Source organism: Vombatus ursinus, unplaced genomic scaffold (assembly GCF_900497805.2).
Source record: "Vombatus ursinus unplaced genomic scaffold, bare-nosed wombat genome assembly UNPS02014798.1, whole genome shotgun sequence".
Lineage (NCBI taxonomy): Eukaryota > Metazoa > Chordata > Mammalia > Diprotodontia > Vombatidae > Vombatus > Vombatus ursinus.
Window position 1 is genome coordinate 6531827 of NW_020954576.1, and position 19381 is coordinate 6551207.

The 19381-nt window shown below is 39.3% G+C and overlaps 1 protein-coding gene across 7 annotated transcripts in view; it reads right to left on the reverse strand.

The window, feature by feature from the left end:
* The window catches only part of LOC114050135 (signal-induced proliferation-associated 1-like protein 2), a 257408-nt gene that overhangs the window by 112678 nt on the left and 125349 nt on the right, over positions 1-19381 (reverse strand). For all 7 annotated transcript variants that reach the window (XM_027871717.1, XM_027871715.1, XM_027871714.1 and 4 more), the window contains exon 3: positions 10169-12043. In XM_027871717.1, coding sequence (XP_027727518.1) covers positions 10169-11654 — 1486 coding nt within the window. In that variant the 5' untranslated portion in view covers positions 11655-12043. The remainder of the gene's footprint in view (positions 1-10168; positions 12044-19381) is intronic.

Sequence of the window (19381 nt, forward strand, 5' to 3'; positions counted from 1 at the left end):
TCGAGGCGTAATAGAGGAGGAGAGAAGCTAGTTGGCTCAGTGGAGAGAGTGCTGCTGGGCCTGGAATCAGGAAAGACTCATCCCCCTGAGTTCAAAATCCAGCCTCAGACACTTACTAGCTGTGTGACCCTGGACAAGTAATTTAACCCTGTTTGCCTCAGTTTCCCCATCTATAAAATGAGCTGGAGAAGAAAATGGCAAACCACTCCAGTATCTTTACCAAGAAAACACCAAATGGGGTCATGAAGAGTAGGACTAAACTGAAAGGTGATGAAGAAATGAAGACCATACAGATGATACCTTTTAGGACCTTCCTAGAATGATGCTTACTTAATATAGACTGATTGAACTGAAATCTCATGAAGACCAAAATTCATTAATATCCATTGAAAGAACTGGACAGTTTTATCATAAAGATGCTGTTAATGCTGTTTTTTAAGTTGATAGATTAACTGCCCACGATAACTCTGACAATATAAGCTCCTCGTAAAGGCAGTCTCGTTGTTCATACTTGTAAGCCCCAGAGCCTACAATACTGCCTGGCACATAGTAGGTATTTATTTAATATGTGTTGATTGATAGGATGATTAACATTTTTGGTTGTAAGAAGTATGAGGGAGGAAGAAATAAGCAGTTGAAAAACCAAACAAGACTAATGACTTCTTCATGAAGTGTTTGCCAAGCTGCCTCACAACTCAGTAAGGTAGGCAAGTATTATCATCCCCATTTTATAGTTGTGCAAAGTGGGGCTCAGTGTTTAAATGACTTGCCCAAGTTACACACATACTACCAAGTCAGATGGGAGATATCTCTCCTGAATACAAAGTCCAAAGCTCTGGCTATGTAAAAATGAAGAAATTTAGTACAGAATGAACATTTGTTTAGGTACTATTTATAAAGGAGAGACAAAGGTGATAAATATTGTCTAAATCCAAGAATAAATCCAGGGTTTTTTCCCTTAATTTACCTTTCTAGATACCTTAGAATTGTACTTCTTAGGTGCTGAGAGTGCAAAGACAGAACTGTCCAACTTTGTATAGTGGATAGAAGTTGGAACCTGGAATCATGAAGCCCTGAATTCAAATCCTGCCTCAGATATTTCCTAACTTTTTGACTCTGAGTAAGCCACTTAATCACTGTCTGTCTCAGTTTCCTAATCTGTAAAATGGAGTTAATAATAGCAACTACCTCCCAGGACTGGGAGGATCAAATGAGATATTTGTAAAGTACTTTTCAAACCTTAAAGTGCTATATAAATGCTAGCTATTATTATTATCATTACTACTACTTCTACCACCACCACTATTATTATTATTATTATTATTATTATTATTATTATTATTACAGTGCCAAGAGATAACCTCATCTTTCCATTGAAGATCAGGGCAATCTGATTTTCTGAGAAGCCTGAGACAAAGGACCAAAATGTTTAAAATATGAAGTAATCCCTCAAACGGGAGGCTTTTGTTAAGGTTTACAGGATAACCTTTCTCCTCATGATTTCATATGAAAAGGGCTCCTAAAGCATGCACACACACCAAACAAGAACAATCTGTTTCCAACATTTTTTCTCTAGTTTCTGCCACATGGAACTAATACAATGATGATTTACACTATCGATATTCTCAGGTACAGCTGGGCAGTTCTTCTCTGCTCAGAGCTCCTTTAGAATGCAATGGGAGCTGTGTGTGGAAGGTATGGTGGTGTAAAAAGGGCGAGAATCAAGACAGTTACATCTACCAAGGAAAGAATCTATGTGTTAGAATAGTACTATTGTAAGATGGTGCTCTGTTCACTCGTGTGAATTTAATAGCATCCAACTCCATGTTAATTTTCTTCAACCACTGCATAAAAACCCCAAAGAAAAGTTACCTATAAAATACCACTGGGCATGAAATTGAAAGCAAATGCAACCAAGCCTCCTCCCACATTAAGGTACATCCGATATGTAAAAGTATACTTTAGTCTACAACTGTCACATTAGCTAAGCCTAAGCTAATGAGTTTAGAATTTTGTGGCAGACTTTTCTCTAGATAACTCTCCCGAGGGACTTCCTGACATATGACGTTCCCTGTTTCTCCTTCTCCCCATCTTTTAGCCATTAAAAACAAGTACTACCCTTTCAGTTTTGGACCGCCAGTGTGGACACACGTTTTCTTTTAGAAAATCAAGTCTTATTTATAAACCACTCCTAGCCCACACAAAAGACAGACGGCTAATGTGATTTGCCTTTTGCAGCAAATGTAATGAAAAGAGGCTGGTAGTCATTGCCTGATGATTAAAAATCATCTTGAGACATGATATGGTAAAAGTAGTCAGAACCAAGAAAGAAATGAGTTTTAGATTTCTTTTTTTTTTTGAGGGGGTGGAGGGAAAGAATACTCAGTGGTATAATATTCTCCCATCCTTGTCTTCAGTGATACTATACCATCCTGTGTTAATAACTACTTACAGCCAAAAGTTGCCAACAACTTTTCCAATGACACTGAGAGAAAGGTAATACAAATATTATCCAAAAACATCTCCAAAAGGTCAAATGACTTGCCCATGATCAAACAGGTTAGAAGCAAATGGTAGAGCTGGGAGTGAACCAGGATGTGATGTGAGGCTTAGCAAAATCACGAACAATGGCTAATTAACCAATGGCTCCATAATCAAAAATGTTTAGAGAAAATGCAGACTACTAATCATATTAAACAGGCACTAGATGTCATGCCACATTTAAGGCTTTGGATTTCCTCATCAAGAGGATAAAAACAAGTATCCATTTCCTATAAATTATTCCACAGTAATGTCAATACTGTTGCACAGTGACCTACCACATAACATCTAAGACCAAAGGACAAAAAGTCTGCTTCCTTGGAACAAATAAAAATTAGGGAAAATGTGAACAGACGTCTTCAAAAGCAGTTCATACATTAATTCATATTACAGCTTAACAATTCACATATATATGTATATCCAGTAATTAAATTCAAATCAATAAGACATCTGCTGAACATTTCCTATGGTGCTAGGTACCAAGAACACAGACAATCCACTATCAGAGTTATAGGAGGGATGGCTCTCTAGCAGGGAAACAAGGAAGACATTGTTGGAGGAGGTAAAATTTTGAGGACAAATGGGATTTTAAGCGGCAGAGACTACAATGTGGGAGAGAGAGGCAAGAGTATTATGGCCAAAGGGTCAGTGAAGTATGGGAGATCTCTGGGAAATGGCCACTAGACCAGCTTCGATGTGACACTGGGAGAGAAGAATTAAGTCTTATTACAGAGAGCTTCAAATGCCAAGGTGAGTATGAACTTCATTAGTAGCTAAGAGAGAGCCAGTGAAAGTTTCAAAACAGGGAAAATTCCCGATGAGATTTACGTATTAGGAAACATAAGCTGACCTGAAGGTTGCACTCAGAGGTTATTATAATATTCTCAACAACAGGTAGTGTGCATGCCCACTGATTGTTTGACAAATGGTGGTACAGGAATGTAATGAAATATTACTATGTTTAAGCCAAAAATGAATATTTTAAGAATTCAGAGGAGCACAGGAAGGCTTAAATGAACTAATAGTGAAGAAACTAAGTAAGCAGAACCAGGAAAACGATATATTTAATGACTACACCAATGTAAATGAAAAGAACAAACATAAAACAACAAAACTGAAGGCAGTGAAACTGATAATGAGAAATCTAGTTTGGCCCTAGATCAGGGATGAGAAAATAAATCTCCCTTCCTTATGGATAGTAGATTATTGGTATATGGAATACTGTATATACTCTTAGACATGGTTGAGGAGGTAGTTGCTTCTACTGAACTGCTTTTTAAAAAATCTTTGTTACAATAGTTTGCTGGGTAAGAGGATGGGGGAGAGATAGATCCAGAAATTAACATTTTGTAAAAACACAAAATACCAATAAAAATGAGATTAATTAAATGTGTAGTGAGGACCTGAACTCAAGACAACAGCGGTGGAGAAAGGAGTAAACAGAATCTATAGCTAGATGGGACTCAGCATCTGCCTGAGAAAAAGAGCTGGAGGGGACGGAGCCAAGGAGGGAAAGCATTGACTTGCTAAAGCTCTCCCCCAAACCCCTCCAAATACCTATAAAAAATGGCTCTAAACAAATTCTAAAGCAGCAGAACCCAAAAAACACAGAGTAAAACAAATTTCCAGCCCAAGACAACCTGGATGGCTGATCAGAAACATATTATCACGCAGGGCGGAGAGAGGAGCGCAGTTCAGTGTGGGCACACAGACTGCAGCGACCCTGGAGCAGTCCTCAGAGGACTGAATCGCGGGCAGCTGCGGCGGTTTCCAGACTTCTCAACCCATGAATGCCAAAAACAACTTAGAAGGTCAGTGGGAAAAGTCTGTGACTGCTGTGAGAGAAGAAGCTAAATCTCAGCTGCCCTGAGGGCAGCGGCTGGCTTCTGAGCTTCCGGCCCACAGACTGAGGTGGAATCGAGTGGCTGATCATGATCAGAGGGGGACTGCAGGGATCTCTTTGCCAGGGCTGAGGCAGAAATCTCTTGCTTTGCCCGTGCTTGGATCTGAGGGGCAGTCTTGGGGCGAGGAGGAACGCTGGTGTGGTGGAGCTTGTTGTGCCTGTGGAGAGGAAACACCTCGCCCCTTATCATGGCACCTTGGAAGAACTGAAAATTTTCAGGTCCCTAGAAGTGTCTCTGAAAACAGTTGTACAAACCCCCAAAGCTTGGGACAGTACATTCTCCACATTGGAAATAGACTCTTAGCTTAACAAAGAGTTTAAAACTCAAGTAATTTGTTGGGATCATGAGCAAGCAGCGCAAAAAGAGTCAGACTATATTATCTTACTTTGGTGACAAAGAAGATCAACACATACAACCAGAAGAAGAAAACAAAGTCAAAGCTCCTACATCCAAAACTTCCAAGAAAAATATGAATCAGTCCCAGGCCTTGGAAGAGCTCAAAAGAGATTTTGAGAAGCAAGTAAGAGAAGTAGAGGAAAAACGGGGAAGAGAAATGAGAGTGATGCAAGAAAATCATGAAAAGCAAGTTAACAGCTTGCTAAAGGAGACCCAAAAAAATACTGAAGAAAATAACACCTTAAAAAATAGCCTAACCCAAACGGCAAAAGAGGTTCAAAAAGCCAATGAAGAGAAGAATGCCCTAAAGAGCAAAACTGGCCAAATGGAAAAGGAAGTTCAAAAGATTACTGAAGAAAATACTTCCTTAAAAATTAGAATAGAGCAATTGGAAGCTAGTAACTTTATGAGAAATCAAGACACTGTAAAACAAATCCAAAAGAATGAAAAATTAGAAAACAATGTGAAATATCTCATTGGAAAAACAACTGACCTGGAAAATAGATCCAGGAGAGAGAGTTTAAAAATTATTGGACTATCTGAAAGCCATGATCAAAAAAAGAGCCTAGACATCATCTTTCAAGAAATTATCAAGGAAAACTGCCCTGATATTTTAGAACCAGAGGGCAAAATAGAAATTGAAAGAATCCACCAATCTCCTCCTGAAAGAGATCCCCAAAGGAAAACTCCTAGGAATATTGTAGCTAAATTCCAGAGTTCCCAGATCGAGGAGAAAATATTACAAGCAAAAAGAAAGAAACAATTCGAGTATTGTGGAAACACAAACAGGATAACACCAGATTTAGCAGCTTCTACATTAAGGGACCGCAGGGCATGGAATATAATACTCCAGAGGGCAAAGGAGATAGGATTACAACCAAGAATCACCTACCCAGCAAAACTGAGTATAATTCTTCAGGGTAAGAAATGGTCATTCAGTGAAATAGAGGACTTTCAAGCATTCTTGATGAAAAGACCAGAGCTGAATAGAAAATTTCACTTTCCAAAACAAGACTCAAGTGGAACATGAAAAGATAAACAGGAAAGAGAAATCATAAGAGACTTATTAAGGTTGAACTGTTTACATTCCTGCATGGAAAGACGATATTTGTAACTCATGAGACCTTTGTCAGTATTAGGGTAGTTGGAGGGAAAAAAGTATATGTATGTATATATATAGATAGATAGATGAATGGATAGACAGATAGATAGAGAGCACAGGGTGAGTTGAAGATGAAAGGGTCATATCTGGAAAATAAAATTAAGGGGTGAGAAAGGATTATATTAGGAGAAGGAGAAAGGGAAAGGTAGAACAGGGTAAATTATCTCACAAAAAAAAAACAGAAAAGAAAAGGCTCTTACAGTGGAGGGGAAACGGGGGAAGGTGAGAGGGAATGAGTGAATCTTATTCTCATAGGATTTGACTTAAGGAGGGAATAACATACACACTCAATTGGGTATGGAAATCTGTCTTACCCTACAGGAAAATAGGAGGGGAAGGGGACAAGAGAGTAGGGGGATGACAGAGAGGAGGGCAGAGTGAGAAAGGGGCTAATCAGAAGCAAATACTTCTGAGGAGGGACAGGGTCAAAAGAAAGAACAGAATAAATGGGGAGCGGGATAGGATTAAGGGAAATAGAGTTAGTTTTTCACTGCATGTCTACTATGGAAGTGTTTTGCATAACTGCACATGTATAGCTCGCCTTTTCAATGAGGGTGGGTGGGGAGGGAGGAAGGGAGAAAATTTGGAACCCGAAGTTTTAAAAACACACGTTAAAAAAAAAAAAAGGCCTTTGTATCCTCAGCAGCTAACATAGTACTTTACAGACAGTAGATGCTTAATAAATGTTTATTGAATTGAAAAAAATTAAATTAACTTTTTAAAAAAAAGCTGAAAAGTTTCATTTCACAGGTGGAAAAAAAAACAAACCTAGAGAGAAGCTTAGAATCACACAAGTGATTGTGAAGCACAGATTAATCTGGCAAATCATTCTTCTTTCATCAGTCCTGGTACAAAATCACTGTAGAATCATTGTGATTACATTTGTCAGAAGATGGTATTTCAGCAAAAACAGCCTTCTGATATTTAACTGCCTAATAGACCACATCATGTTTTTTCCCCCAAGTCTGCCAGTTTCAATATTTTCCAGTGATTAGAAATTCTTCTCTTTCCCTGAAAATGAAGGCTTAGCCTTCACTAAGCGATCCATCCTGAGGAGTGCCAGCTAGACTTACCTGTCAGCCATCCTGTAGTGCTCCTCACCTGGGGGTGTTAGCACAAAGGTGCCAGTCAAAACACTCTAAGGCTCTGCCAGGCTGTGCCTGGCTGCATGTTTTAAGACAACAGTGCCACAACTTGTGAGTGTTGATAGCAAAAGGGCATGTGGGGTTAGGAGGATTCTCCTATTTCCTTCCCTACTTGCCCTCATCCTACTACTTACTACCCGTTCAAAAATCTGGACTGCCCCCTCTGCCTTCCCTGCTTCCAGGGAAATCAGCAAGAGTTGCAATCGATACGGTTGAAACCAATTTCATTTTCACTCCCCACTGTGTCACTGGGGAAGAGCTATATATAGAAGAAACAGGGGCAGAGTTCCATCAGCTCCATTGGAAGAGGAAGTAGAAAGGAATGAGGCACAGCTTGCAGTCTGCTCTCCCCCCACCCCCTCTTCTCCTCCTTAGACCAGCTGGTACAGAGTGGTAACCTCTGAGGCCTGGCAGAAAGACATGATCCCAAAGAGGATGCCACTGGTTTTCCTTGCTACTGAAGTGAAGCTCTGTGAAGCAGGGTTGGCTCTCACAGGGGCAGACAGAAGACGAGCATGGAGAGAAGTGTGGGAAAAGTAAAGAGGGGAGGAGGCAGGAAAAGCAGGAAAGGGGGAAGGAAACGAGAGAGGGGGAATGGGAGGAGATGGAAAAAGAAAGGCAGAGGAGGAAGAAGGGGAAGAAGAAGGAAGAGAGGAAGAGAGGAAAGGGAAGAAGAGGGAAAAGCAAAGGGAGAGGAGGAGGAATTGGGAAAGACAATGAAGAGCTGAGAAGTTACAGAGGACAAACACTACGAATAAAAGGAAATATTAGTCTAATGGCAGTCTAATCAAGGGAGAATTTGTTTAGATCTGATATAACTCTAGAAGGGATAAATTCCTGATGAGAAACCAGTCTCTTCTTCCAAGTGCTCAGGTTAAGTGTTACCATGCAACTCAATAACCTCACCTAGTGACAAAGGAAGGAGTTAGGAGAAGACAAGGTCCCAAAGCTCTTCAGATATCCAGATTATGACCCTATTCCCATTTCTGAGACAACTAAGGAGGTGGTTGAGAATGAGTTAGAAATGTGGACAACAGAAGGGATTCAAACTGTGAAAATCATGGGCGTGAGAGCTGTAAGAGCCCTTCTAAACCACTCAGACCCAAACCCCTGAGAAAAGTATGAAGCACAAATTTAACTGAGCGACCTAACAATACCCACCTAAAGATCACCACCACTAATCACTTACATAGCACTTCTGAAGCTTGTTTAGTGTCTCATACACATTTGATCCCCATAACAACCCCATGACGTAGGTGTAACAGGTATTATTATGCCCCTTTTACCTACAGAGGTTAAGTGACTTGCCCATGATCACAAAGGTAGGAGGTATCAGAGGTAGGGTTAAAACCTAAGAACTCTAGCCTCAAATCCATTGTTCTTTCAATGATACCATGCATGGTCTTCTAACCTCACTGTCTTGCTTCATCATCACTTGCCTGTAACAGATCTGGTTCTTAAAAAAAAAAAAAAAGAAAAAAAGAAAGAAAGAACAGCCCCATATCCATGATTCCAAGACTTTGCTTCATCTAGCGATAGAGTAAAGTGGCTTTGATAGAGGTAAGGGCTGGTTGACCAACCTGATTTCAGTTCAAATAAGAGGACCAATTCTCTGAGCTACTTGGTCCAAATTAACCAAGAACGTATTTCTCCAAATGTAATTCAATTTCCAAGCGAAACAAATTTGGTATACTTTAATACAGATGCTACCTAGTTAGATCAAAAAGCCATCCATCCACTGGGTGGTACAGACCCTGATGGGGACAACCCAAGAACCTAAATTCGAGAGCCTTGAGAGTATCAACTCTTAGCCACTTGGGAGTAGACAGTGCCCTCAGCCATCATCTCAGAAAACAATCCCTTTTGGAAATGCAGCGCAGCAACTGCTCTTGCAGGTACTACAGCCTTATCAATGGAAGATCTAGAAAAGTTCCCATCTCCAAAGTCTGTGGTATCTTCAAACAGTTCAACATCAGAGACTGATATAATGTTATCTGTGAAAATGACATTAAAGAAGAAGAATTAGCATTTGCTTTGTCACTGCACCCTAAAGACCAAGGGACTTTTCCATCTGATTTACAGCAGAACCCTCTCATTTCTGTTGTCTCTGTCATCAGAATGTGAGTTCCCTGAGACTTCACCAACTCCTGCTTTTCTACCTCTCTGCCCAGCACTCAGCACAGTGCTTTGCACCTCCTAAAAGTACTTAGTAAATGTTTTATTCATTCATTCATCAAAGGTACTCAACTTTCATTCCCTCCATCAGGCTGGAAAGAACTGTTTTTCTGCTTTGGTGAAAAAAAAAAATGGAAGCATGACATAATAAAGAAGTGATCAGAGTGTAATGGTAATCAAGAAAAAACCTTTTAAGGAGAAATAACTTTAGAGTCACATCTTAACATTAATGATGAACACACACTGGCAGAAAAAAGGGCAGGACAGTACAAGGGACAGGAAGATACCCTTGGAATCAGGACAACCTAGAGTAGGGGTGGGTGGCCTTGAGGCCACAGGGTCCCCACCCCTGACCTATATTTAAATCCCACTTTGCATATTTACTAACAGTGTCCACAAAGAAGTCTGTTAAGTCTCTCTGAGCTTCCACTGTTTCTGCAGTGAAATGGGGATAATAACACCTTGTTGTATCTGGCTCACCGAATTGTTTTAAGGCTCAACAGAGATACTAATGTAAGCTGTTTTAAAGACTTGAAAGCACTGCGTCAGTTGTTATTGTCATTGACACTAAAAAGGAGAGGAAATTTCCATGTAGTCAATCACAGAATGGACAAAAGGCAGGAGATCAAATTTCCATGTAGAGATTAGTCCAAAGATGATTTTAGAGAGATCCTGAAGAGCCAAATTAATGGGTGGCTTTGAACAGTTATCACTCCAGCACCTCGATGCTACTAACAAATATGACAAAAATTAAACACTTAAATAAAACAAAAGGGTTTGATTTTCACCTTTAAAGTATGATAATTCAGAGAACCTTTCAACCACACGAGAATGTCCAGCCTTACCTTTCCCAAAGAAAAATTTACGGTAATAGTAGGCTCCCAGGTCAATGTGTTCTATGATGTAACGTTTCACTTTCTCCCTGTGAATTGGCTGGTTTTCTCTTGGCACCTCCAAAACCGAAACACCTGCATTGGTGCAGTGGGAGCTGAGGGAGGACTCAAAGGAACAGCTTTCACCCATAGTGGAAGAAGCCGAGTTTGCCCTAGAAAGTGCAATCCTTCTGTCACCCTCCCCACCGGTCTCATTCCTGAAATAGGGACAACTCAGCACAAGGTCATTGCTTTTCCCATCCCCCTCATCAGCATCGAGGTTCTCCTTGGAGTTGAGATCCTCCTTGCTTCCCAAAGGAGATTCACAGTTTCCCACCTGGCCTGCTGTCATCTGAGTCTGTGACGCTGCTGAAGCGCCAGTGGTTATATTTTTTCTTTTTCCCACATTAGCCCTTGTAGCCATGGCTTCATTGATATTAAACAAAATGCTCTGGACATCATAATGTGCAAAACACTTTTGACAATTCCATGGGCGAATGCTCCTCTCAAGCCGACTCTCCTCCAGATCAGATGTGAATTTGAAAGTTTCATGTTCACTTTTGACAGTTCTCAGTTTCCGGAAAAGGGACGTTTCCACTGACTCTGATTTTAACCTCCGCTTGAAATTCTTTTCCCTGTCCCTTCCCATCAGCAGGGCATTGTCCACATATTCTAACCCTGAGATACGTACAAACTCTCCTCTAGAAATCTGTGCTGCGGCATGAAGACTGGGAGAGATCGTAGGATCACAGTGGAAGAACTCGGGAAACCCAAATGGGGCAAGAGCTTTGTGTTGATAATTGTCTACTCTGTACCCTCTGAGCATTGCGAAAAGATTTTCCCCCGATAAACCTTGCCTATCAATTGAAGAAGTACTTCCATATTCCCTGTGTAGGGCTGCCCCAGTATTTGGGTTAACGGCGTTCTGGTCTAAAACATCTTCAGCATCGATGTCACTGATGGTAACATCACTATTGCTTCTCTGTCTTATGGGGTGAAGTCCTCCTCGCTGTGGAGAATGAATAAAAATATCTCCTATGGTATACTTGGTCTCTGCAAATTCTATATCAAGCTGTTCCTCTTGCTGCCCATCACCCTGGTCATTCTGTCCATTCTGCATGACTGCCGCCGCCACTGCAGTTTCATAACTGGTTTGTGATCGGCTCTCCCGTAATGCCTTGCAACTTATCTCCTTCGAGCAGTCCTTCTTAGGAGGCCATTCAGATACCCTCGCTCTAACGCCCATTTTGGGCATTGCCGGTGTGCCATTAGCTGGACCCCCACTTTCGCCGACATTTGAAACATTCAAAGATGTTGGGGGACCCATGTTGCCATTCAAGGCCTTAAATTTTCGAGCAAAATAATCATCCGACTGCATGGTGCGTGGAGAATCCTTAAACTTTGAAGAGGCTCTGGTGAACTGGTGTGTCTCTTCCTGGGACTGCCGTGGATCACTCATGTCCACTCACAGGCAAGTGCCAAGTCTTACCAGGAGGCCTGGTGCCGTTGTAATTACATTTTTATTTACTGCATAAACAACCAGGGAGGGGTTGCTACTGCGTCAAATGCAGAGAGGAAGACTTCTTGGAGAGTTGTGTTCTGTCAGCTGGTAGTTTTGTTTTTCTTTATTGTCGGTTTGTCTGTCTATCTATCTGTGTGTGTGTGTGTGTGTGTATATATATATATATATTTTTTTTTTCTTTTAAACTAAGAGAGAAGAGTCATCAGAATATCAATTCTTCAAAGGCAAGAAAGAACCTCATCAATGCCACCTGTGATGATTGTTAAACATTTTCTTCCTGTTCACCAGTGTTTGGCATGACATCTGAGTAAGAGTACTTCTTTTATCTAAAACGAAAAGGAGAAAAATTACCATTAGCAATGTACATGTTTCAGGTTGAGCAAATCCTGTGATAATACAAAAAATGTTTTTGATAAAACACAGACAAAACAATAAAATGAATAGATCATCTCACAGAATCAAAATATAAAGTGCTAGTCTTGCAAACTCCCCAGGCATTTCTGTCATGGACCTTACATAAATTCTCTTAGGCCCATGCCTCAATTTTTCTCCTTCCAAAGTGCATACAGTTTTCAACAGAGCTGAAAGAGACCTAAGAAGCGACCTAGTCCAGTCTCCCTGTACTTTCTGTAACCACAATATTTTATGAGCTCATGAGTTTGTACTTGTGAATTATTTTGTGCCTTCTAGAGGAAGGATAGCATGTTAGAAAAATGAATCCAAAGTAGCAAATTTCTTTATTTTCTGGAGCAGTTCTTCAGTTCCTGTGTCTGAATGGCTAACTCAAGATTGATGCAGTGTTTCTTTGGTTTTTAAATCTTACTTCATTTGTGTACGAGATTCCAGAGATCTACACTCTACTGAATCCCATTCACTCCCAATTCTAAAAGGAAAAAAAGACACAATAGTCTCAAACATTTAGATAACAATTCAAAGTCTGCAAAGTGCTGTCTGGACTTGGTCATTGGACTCATGATACTACAGGTTATTATTCCCATTTTACAGATGAAGAAACAGAAGAGGAGAGATTAATTCACTTGTATAGGGTTAAACAACTAGGAAGGGTCAGTGGTAGAATTCAAATTTAAGTCTTATTCCTCAATCCAGATCTGTGCTTTTTCCCTTACACCACATTGTAGTTGTTCAGTTGTTTCAGTTGTGTCTGATGTTCTGTGACCCCATATTTGGGGTTTTCTTGGCAGAAACGCTGGAGTAGTTTGCCATTTCCTTCTCCAGCTCATTTTACAGATGAGGCAAACAGGGTTAATTGACTTTCTAAGGGTCACACAGGTAGTAAGTGTCTGAGACCATGTTTGAACTCAGGAAGATGAGTCTTCCTCACTCTAGGACTGGCACCCTATCCATTACGCCACCTAACTGCCCATTATACCATATAGATTACTCCTCCCCCCATAAAAAAGCAAATCCCCAATGGAATAAGCAGGTGAAATCATAGTTTGATGATAAACCAAGAGAATGCAGAGATTCATATTTGAAATTAAATTATAGACACTGTCATGGTATGCTCATCTCAAGCCTGGCATAGAGATAGGAACTATACATTCAGTGGGGCATCTGGGTTAAATAGCCTCTAAATATAAGATTCTATGATTCACATCAGTATTTCAGAGTGGAAAGAGGCTACTTCCAAACCAAACCAATTTAAGAATTCCTTCCATAAGATTCAAGTGGGCCTCAAACCTTTCCTAGAAAACCTTAAGGGAGAGGAATCTACTTCTTTCCAAGGTAGCCCATTCCACTTTCTTGAGGGGATAGCTTTCAAAAGCTGGGGAGATCATCAAACCTAACTTATCTGAGCTTAATACTTTCCTCATCTATAAAATGGATATAACTTCTGCCCTGCCTACCTCAAAGAGCTATTTTGAGGATCAACTGAGGAAAGCAAATCTTTGAATTCAACACTCTATAATTAAAGCAGGTAACCAACCACATATGCAGGTTCATAACATTCATATGCAGCATATCTTTGGTCACTAAAGGTGGACAGAAATTTGACATCATGATGTGTTTACCTTCTTCACCCCAAATATGTTAGTCTTCTAAATATTCTGCTAATTTTAGCTGGGGATGAAACAAAAAGACTAAGTAGAATACATTTTCCCAGTTGGTGACAGTCTGAGTATCTTATTTATTGGATTGTAAACAAAAGAAAAAAACAGCTTCTCTGGTGATGGTAGTGGTAAAAACATTTTTCCTCAACTCTCTGTCACAAGGAAAGAAAAACTTAGTTGGAAAACTTCAAAATCTTAACTGCCTTAACAGTCTAAGAATTGCCTCTAATTGGCTCTTAGAGTATTTAGGACAGATGTGTGGTGTCTCGTTCTGAGGGTGAGGGAAGGAAGGGAACACTTTGTTGTAAGTGTTTCTTGCCTTCTCTACCCTCCCCTACCCATTTTGAAAATGTAGCACTGAGTTAGGACAAGGTCTACGTGCTGTCAGGTCCTACAGAAGCTTTTCTTCCTTCAGCAATCAGGGAAACCATAATGATCTTTCAGGATGTGGCAAACAAAGATGAATGAACAGTCAGAAGCTGTTACACAGAATAATATGAAGTCAATCTGGATGAACAATCTCACAGTTCACTGTGGGGCGAGGAAGAGGGGAAAGAGAATAACTGCACACTCTCCATCTGCTCAGCTCTATTGTAATGAAGGAATTGCTGGTATCTAAAAGGATCAGTGATGATTTTGAAATCAAAAAGTACTTTTCTCCCCACCAAAACAGCCTTCTCACTAAATCATCCCAGAAAAATAGAGGAAGTGAAGACTGAGCAACATATAGGAAACAATACCCTTCCAGTAGCTTTCCGTGGTCAATAAATACTTGCGGATCGATTGTGTTAATGTACTACATGATCTATGTGCACCACGGACCATTTCTGCTGCATACACAATATTTCACACAACTTTTAAGTTGCACAATTATGTATCATCCTTGATGCAGCACTAAGTGGGTGCACAGTAAATACCAATGGCAGTATACCCCTTTACAGGGATTTTGACATAATTTGTAGAAAAAATAGACACATTCAACTTCATGTGACTACGCTATGCAAACAGAATTAACATAGCTAACTTCTAATAACCAGTTGCCAATTATAATGAATGAATGAAGTGCTTATTAATCAATCAATATACATTTATTAAGTGCCTACTATGCACCTGATATTTACTATGAACAAAGAACTGTGTTTTAGTGGATGAAAGGGAATGATAAGTGAAATCTAAAAAAAATTAAAAACCTACCAATTAGCTTCTCTTTCATATAACTTATGTGAATAGGAAACAAATATAATCTGAAAAACACAAGTTTGGCCCCATCTTTCTTCATTTACTCCCCACCTACCTCTAACCAACCCCCTTGTAGAGCTTACTAAAAGAAAAATAGTCAAAGGATAAAAAATTAGAAGTAAAAAGGATATTCCCTATATTACCTTTCTCTAAATCTTACTATATTCTTATTCGTACCCATTCATACTCTGAAATCTCTGACTTCTAGATGCTGGCATAGTTATATATGACTATAATAATCCCATATCTAAATGTCTTATGACTGAAAAATGTGTGGGAGCCCATAGCTCTCAGGTTTTAGAGGAAAGGCATAAATCACTATGAGGTTCTTTCTAAAAACAAAAACCCCTTATCATCATTTTGAGTTTGTAGTTAATTTCACTACAAACTTAAAGACTACACATTTGTCATTGGGGGTATTCCCTCCACTGACTGTCAGAACTCTATAACTTAGTGGCAAAATCTTCAAGACTTGTGGCTGAAAAATTCATCACCCTAGGGCCAACCTAGTGATGAGCCAATCTGCACTCTATTGTACTGTTGCCAGGCCTGTACGCTAAGCCAGTTTTACCTTGTGGTGACAACAGCAGGACTGTAATAATGCTTCAAGAGGTCAATTTTGCATTTCATGAAAGATGTAAAAGCAAATACGTATCTTCAAATTAAGCCCAAAGAACTACTCTGGCTCCCTCTTCTCACTATAGAGATGGAAAGCTATAGATGGAGGACGTTGGGTATACCGTCAGATGTGGCTGGATAGGTTGGTTTTGTAGGAATGTTTTGGGAACCAATATGAAAATAAAAAGCATCAATAAAACTTCCATCAAAAAAGGGGGGAAATACAAATATGGTATATGGATAAGACACTCAGAGAAAAATATTAAAGTATCTGAGGGGCAGGAATTAAGGCATATAGAGGTAGCATTATATAAAGCAAATTGGGTTTAACATACAGAAGCAAACATTCATACAAAAATTATTTTTAAAAAGGGAAATTAGGTAGAAGAGAGAAAATGATAATATCATAACACAATGCTATTTAAATAAAAATCTAGAGGTTGGCATCATAAATATAATTGAACCAGTAATCAAGATTAGAGTCATTGGATCTATGGCAGTATGGTACATAAATGACATAGGGAGTGAGTGATGGGAAGGGGAGGGAAGGGGAGGAGAGAGAGAAGGGGAATCAGGATTAAGGATGGCACAAATTTAAGGAGAGTAGAAGATAACCAGAGGTTGACACAGAGGATGATGGATGAGAGTTCATGCATGTAGTTGTGCTAGCTAATGGGTCACTTAGAGGAGGTATGTTCTAAGATCTTCACTGTAGGTTCTGCTTTAGAAGAAATCATATAAGGACACTTGAAAATCAAGAAGTTAGCTACTTATCAAAGAGGTTAGACCATTATTTCCACAAGAGGACAGGTTGCTTCTCTGAAAGTGGGGAATACCTGTGGCTTATCCATCCACTTACTCTCCCTTGTGACAAAAAGCATGTACTGGCAAGATGAATCACCAGGGTTAGAGATTCAGACTGTGCTAACAGAACACAGTAAAATCAAATGACCTATACAAAGATTTGATTCAAGAAACATATATCAGTATGTTATGTGTAAAGAGTGCTGTGTTAAAACTACAAGAGATTTCAAGTTTAAGTAAGATGTAGCCCCTGACCTAAGACAATTGTAAGATACAAGACTATAGTAAATGTATTAGAGAGTTTCAAAAGCAAGTGTTTGGTGGCATCAGAGGAAGAGGTTAATACCAAAAGTAAATAGCATGTAAAGTCAAGCCTTAAATAATGAGTGGGGAATAGTTTTCAAAAGAAGAAAATCAAAATAATAACAACCACGTGAAAAAAAGTATTTGAAAAAGATGAAAAACGTACATTTCTAAAACATCTCTATAACAGCTAACACAATGCTAGCTAACATTTATATAGCACTTTAAAGTTTGCAACACGCTACATGTGTGTCATATATAACATGCATGTCACATATGCCTATAACATATACACGTGTATATAATATACATGTGTGTGGTGTGTGTATGTATGAAATCTAACTTGATCCTCACAACACTACTGTGAGGTAGTTGATTTTATTATACCCATTTTACAAATCAGGAAACTGAGGCTGAAAGAGTTTAAGCAACATTAATAAGGGTTTGGGACAAACTCAAGTCTTTCTACCTCCAAATTCAACAGTTTATCCTCTAGGTGCTTTAAGGTATCACTTCCAACACACGAAAATGGCAAAAATGGCAGAAGATGGAAACATCAGTGTTGGAAACACTCTGAGAATACAGGCACAATAATTTCTGCAAGTGAAACTATGAATCGGTTTAATCACTATCAAAAACAATTTGGAATTGTCTAACAAAATCATTAAATCATCTCATACCTGTTGTGATTTAATAATTTCACTACTGGGCTTACATCCTTCAAGGGAGGTCAATGATAGAAAGATTGATCCCAAGTATACCAAAAAATTTATAGTAACACAATTTGTAATAGTAAAAAGGGAGAAATAAATTTTATGTTCAACATTTTGGGTGAACAGCGGAACAAACTATAGTATATAAATAAGAAATGAAATGAAACATTTTATGAAATAAAATGAAATAATACTGTGCCACAAGGAAGAGAAGCGGTATCTGGCCTTGAGGCTAGGAAGATCTGACTTTCAGTTCTGCCACTGACATCACTATGTGACCCTAGACAAGTCACCTGACACCTCAATATTCTAGGCAGTTCTCTAAGATGACATGGTACAGAGAAATTAAAGGCCGACATCTGTAGAAAGAGATTTCTCACCTGGAAGTTTTCCATACCAACAAAATCACAATCCAGTCCCTATGTCTGTCCCAAGGAATACTAGTAGAAAGAATTTAGGGAAACCTGGGAAGACTGTTATGAAGTGTTTTTTTGTTTCTTTGGTTTTTTGTTGTTGTTGTTGTTGTTGTTTTTTGTTGTTTTTTATGTAAAGGAGAGAAATACCTGGACCTCTGCAAAAGAAAGATGATTCTGGAAACAACAGGAAGGCAATATGAGGTAGAGAGTGGGAGAGTGAGGACACTAGTACTCGTTAAACTACATAGTAGTCCATTGTTGTTGTTTGGTTGTTTCAGTCATGTTTGACTCTTTGTGACCCCATTTGGGGTTTTCTTGGCAAAGATACTAGAATGGTTTGCCATTTCCTTCTCCAGCTTATCTTACAGATGAGGGGAACTGAGGCAAACAGGGTGAAGTGACTTGCTCAGGGTCGCACAGCTAGTAAGTGTCTGAGGCCAGATTTGAACTTAGAAAGATGGGTTTTCCTGACTTCAGGCCCAGTGCTCTATCCACTGCATCACCAAGCTTGCCCATGCAAGAGTGCAGGCGAGTTTATTTTTTTAATCTTTTTTTTTATTAATTTATTTTGATTTATCAATAATCACTTCCATATGCTTTTGAGTTTAAAATTTTTCTCCCCCTTCCTCCCCACCACCCTCCCCAAGACAGTGCACAATCTGATATAGGCTATACATTTACATTCATATTAAACATATTTTCGCATTAGTGATGTTGCAAGTAGAAATTAAAACCAATAGGAGGAACCATCATAAAGAGGAAACAAAACTCAACAGAAGAGAAAAAAAAAAATAACAATTCGGCTTCCATAGTTCTTTCTTTGGGTGTGGATAGCATTTTCCGTCACAAGGCCTCTGGAGATGTCTTAGATCCTTGTATTGCCAGGAAGGGTTAAGTTTATCAATATTAGTCATCACACAACGTGGCTGTTATTGTGTACAACGTTCTCTTGGTTCTGCTCACTTCACTCAGCATCAAACCATACAAGTCTTTCCAGGTTTTTCTGAAGCCAACCTGTTCATCATTTCTTATAGCACAATAGTACTCCATCACATTCATATACCACAACTTGCTCAGCCATTCCCCAACTGATGGGCATCCTCTCAATTTCCAATTCTTTGCCACCACAAAAAGAGCTGCTATGAATATTTTTGTACATGTAGGTCCTTTTCCCATTTGTGTAATCTCTTTGGGATATAGCCCTAGAAGTGTTATTGTTGGGTCAAAGGATATGCACATTTTTATAGCCCTTTGGGCATAGTTCCCCAATTGCTCTCCAAAATGGTTGGATCATTTCACAACTCATGCATTAGTGTTCCAATTTTCCCACATCTTCTCCAGCATTTATCATTTTCCTGTTTTGTCATGTTGGCCATTCTGATAAGTGTGATGTGGTACCTCAGAGTTGTTTTGATTTGCATTTCTCTAATCAATTGTGATTTAGAGCATTTTTTTCATATGACTATAGATGGCTTTAATTTCTTTATCTGAGAACTGTC